Raw genomic sequence first — 3,286 nt, 5'->3', positions numbered from 1 at the left:
AGACATAACACTCTATTTATGACCCCATCCTTAAGCATTTAGACAGAAAGAACATGAAGTGCACTAATCTGTTCTGAGGAGTTAATGGGTAGTAGGGAATCCAGTTTCATTAAGAGATGCTTCATGGACACAGAATCTAGGGGCTCAGAGGAGGTTTTTAAAAAAGACAAAAGCACCACTTCAAGAATTCCCTGGTCACTAATGGAGTCACTAAGAGGTACAAGCACTGGACACACTTCATTAATCTGGAGAGTATAGAATGGCTATCCTAGAGCAACTCTAGCAAGCAGGCCTACGTTAAAAGACTCGGAATCCCTTATTTGGGCATGTCTGACAAAACACCTCAGGCCTCAGAATTTAGCAATGAATGATTCGGGTGATTTTGGAAATTAAGTTTAGACTTGGTTAAATTACTTTTGAACTTACATTTTAAACGTTTAACTGGTCATCAAATCTGCAAATATCTTTCAGATTTTTTATTCAATTTTTTAAATTATTTTTATTATAGATTATAGCTAAAGGATTGGTTTTTTGCGTTGCACCGTGACGTACTAGTAAAGGTCTTTCCTGTTTCCAGCCATCACGTGGAGTAACAAATCTGCTAGCAGCTCAAACTACCTTGCTGCTGAGCAGAAATGTTGGATAGTAAAATTGGTTCGATTGCAGCCGGCATCGGTGGGGCCTTGTTGATCGGTTATTGCATTTATTTCGACAGAAAACGGAGAAGTGATCCTAACTTCAAAAAAAGATTGCGTGAACGTGAGTCCTGAATATCGTGTAACTATGGTTGTCTAGCTAGTGCTGGTGCTAGCTAACGTGAATGTCGCTGGGTTTAAAGTTAGCTATCGTAATGTTATTGCGGAAATTCACTTTCTAGCTAATCTCTGAAAAAGTATCTTACAGAAAATGAAAATTATTAGAACACTTGTTTTCCTGTTGTTTAGTACTACTGAGGTAAAAATGATTATTAGTTGCAGTTAATGAACCGAGAATAATTAGCCGAGAATACCTAGATGGCTTGGTAGGTTACGGCTTAACTAGCCGGATAGTTTACTTTCACTCCGACACTAGCTGGTTTGCCCTATATATTGTTGGCTCGCTCGCTAACTAAACCTGCAAAATCTATAGACAAGAATTCCGATCTGACCATTGCCATTCAAGTTACATGGCTACGAATCCGATCTAGGGCCACATGCAAAAGTGACTCAAATCTAATTTGTTTCCACACAGCCAAAAACAGGCTTGAGACACAGTAAGGAAAATTTGAATCACTTCAGGTTGGTAGTATGAACTTAGCCTCAGTGTCACTGTAACTACATCACTCGATATTTTACTGACCATTTATTTATCTTTCTAGGTAGGAGGAAGCAAAAAATCGCACAGGAAAAGTCTGGATTAGCCAGGGTATGACAAACATTTTACAGCGTATCTGTTTAAATATATTAATGAAACCATTGATATTGTGGTGTCAACTGAAATGTCAGTAATTTGTCCCATGTGTGTAAGTCTGTGCTGGAACCTGTCCAAATTCTCAGTGTGTGTGTGTGTGTGTGTGTATATATAATATATATATATATATATATAATATATATATATATATATATATATATAAAAGTTGTTTTTTTTTATCTGTCAAGATACCAGATCTGAAAGATCCTGGAGCTGTGCAACAGTTCTTTCTTGATGAGATCCAGCTTGGAGAAGAGCTGTTAGCACAGGGTGAGGTGTCTTCTCCTTTACATCATTTGGTCCACATCACTTAATGCTGCTGGACAGGCAGACCAGAGTTGCTGGATAATTTAAACAGTAACAGTCAGTGCTGTTACTTATGTAAATTGAATTTCTTTTAAATTTGAGTACTAATGTAAGCCTGAATGTGTATCTTCACTCAGGAGACTATGAGAAAGGTGTGGACCACTTGACTAATGCAATTGCTGTGTGTGGACAGCCCCAGCAGCTCTTACAGGTGCTCCAGCAGACTTTACCTCCACCTGTCTTCCAGATGCTTATTACCAAAGTACCCACCGTCAGCCAGGTACATGCCCCACATAGTTTTGTGTCATAAATATATATTTTCAGCTCTCTAGAGGTCTTGTATTAAATTAAAGAACAAAAATAGGTGTTGACAAACACATGCTTGAAAAGAGAAGTTGTTTGTGCATTCTTCAAAAGCTCCCAATTGCTGGTTTTTAACTTTGGGACAAGCAAGAATGCAACATCAATACCTAGGATCCAGAGTTAATGGTCTTTGTTCAGTGACCTTTGACTATTTCACCTCTAGGACACTAATTCCTTTAACTTTGGTCCAAGGCTCTTGACAATTCAGTTTGCAGACTGAAAGTCTGCTTATTTCCCTTTTTTTTTTCTTTCTTAGCGGATAGTAAGTGCCCAGATCTTGGCTGAAGATGATGTTGAATGAGCACGCATGGATTTTGCTTGGCCATAGAGAAAGCCTAGTAAAAGACTCATTCTAAATCATGTGCTGTGAAATGCTGCTGTGAAGTCTTTCTCTGTGTATATTTTATTTGTATTATATATGTATATTTTAATTTAATGCATATATTTTGGAGAGTAGTCATTCTCAATACTACAATATTATATGAAAAATCTTGATATGTTTAAAATACTCTGATGGGTAGAGATTGACATTGCTGTTAAAGGAAGATGCATGGCTTCAGATTTTCTACTAATATAAAGAATATGTATTTCAGCTTACACTGTGCGTTAATTATATTGATCTTGTATCATGTGTTATGAGATTTTCTATGTAGTTAGAAAATGAAATATGTCCTTTTTCAATGTTTGGGTATAATTTTGATTACTCTAGGTAAAATTTGTCAGTCACTAAACAGCAGTTACATGTTTACATCACATGCACAAACACATTTCATTTAGGTTTTTTCACAGCTACTACGCCAAAGGATGTCTAATGTCACCAAGAGACATTTTCCCATCTAAACATTTATCTTGTGATATAGTTTATACCAGTAAGAGGCAGTAATAATAAAGAATAGGTGCAGTTACTTGTGGAAGAGTCAGGGGTGTTTATTTCTACTATTACAGTCACTGCACTGGTACTCATCAGTACATAGTGTAGACACTTCTACATTTTACTCTTTGGAGAACAATGACTTCTCTTGAATACTGGCACTTTCACTGGTACTTATTCACATGTCAAACTGAATAAGGGGACTGCCTGGCACTTTTTTTCCTCTTCAAACCCTGATTCCAATGGTTAATGGATGAGCACTTAAGTTTAAGTTTAATTTATAATCTCTAAAGATTT

General features: G+C 36.7%; 1 protein-coding gene across 1 annotated transcript; it reads left to right on the top strand.

The window, feature by feature from the left end:
• Nucleotides 1–572: 572 nt before the first annotated feature.
• tomm20a (translocase of outer mitochondrial membrane 20) lies at nucleotides 573–3,027 on the top strand. The gene is made up of 5 exons (XM_027031293.2): nucleotides 573–759; nucleotides 1,358–1,404; nucleotides 1,638–1,719; nucleotides 1,893–2,035; nucleotides 2,375–3,027. The coding sequence occupies exons 1-5, from the start codon at nucleotides 636–638 to the stop codon at nucleotides 2,417–2,419; spliced, it is 441 nt and encodes a 146-aa protein (XP_026887094.1). The 5' UTR covers nucleotides 573–635; the 3' UTR covers nucleotides 2,420–3,027.
• Nucleotides 3,028–3,286: the final 259 nt, after the last annotated feature.

Source organism: Electrophorus electricus, chromosome 11 (assembly GCF_013358815.1).
Source record: "Electrophorus electricus isolate fEleEle1 chromosome 11, fEleEle1.pri, whole genome shotgun sequence".
In the NCBI taxonomy this organism is placed as follows: domain Eukaryota; kingdom Metazoa; phylum Chordata; class Actinopteri; order Gymnotiformes; family Gymnotidae; genus Electrophorus; species Electrophorus electricus.
This window is presented reverse-complemented; position numbering and strand designations above follow the sequence as displayed.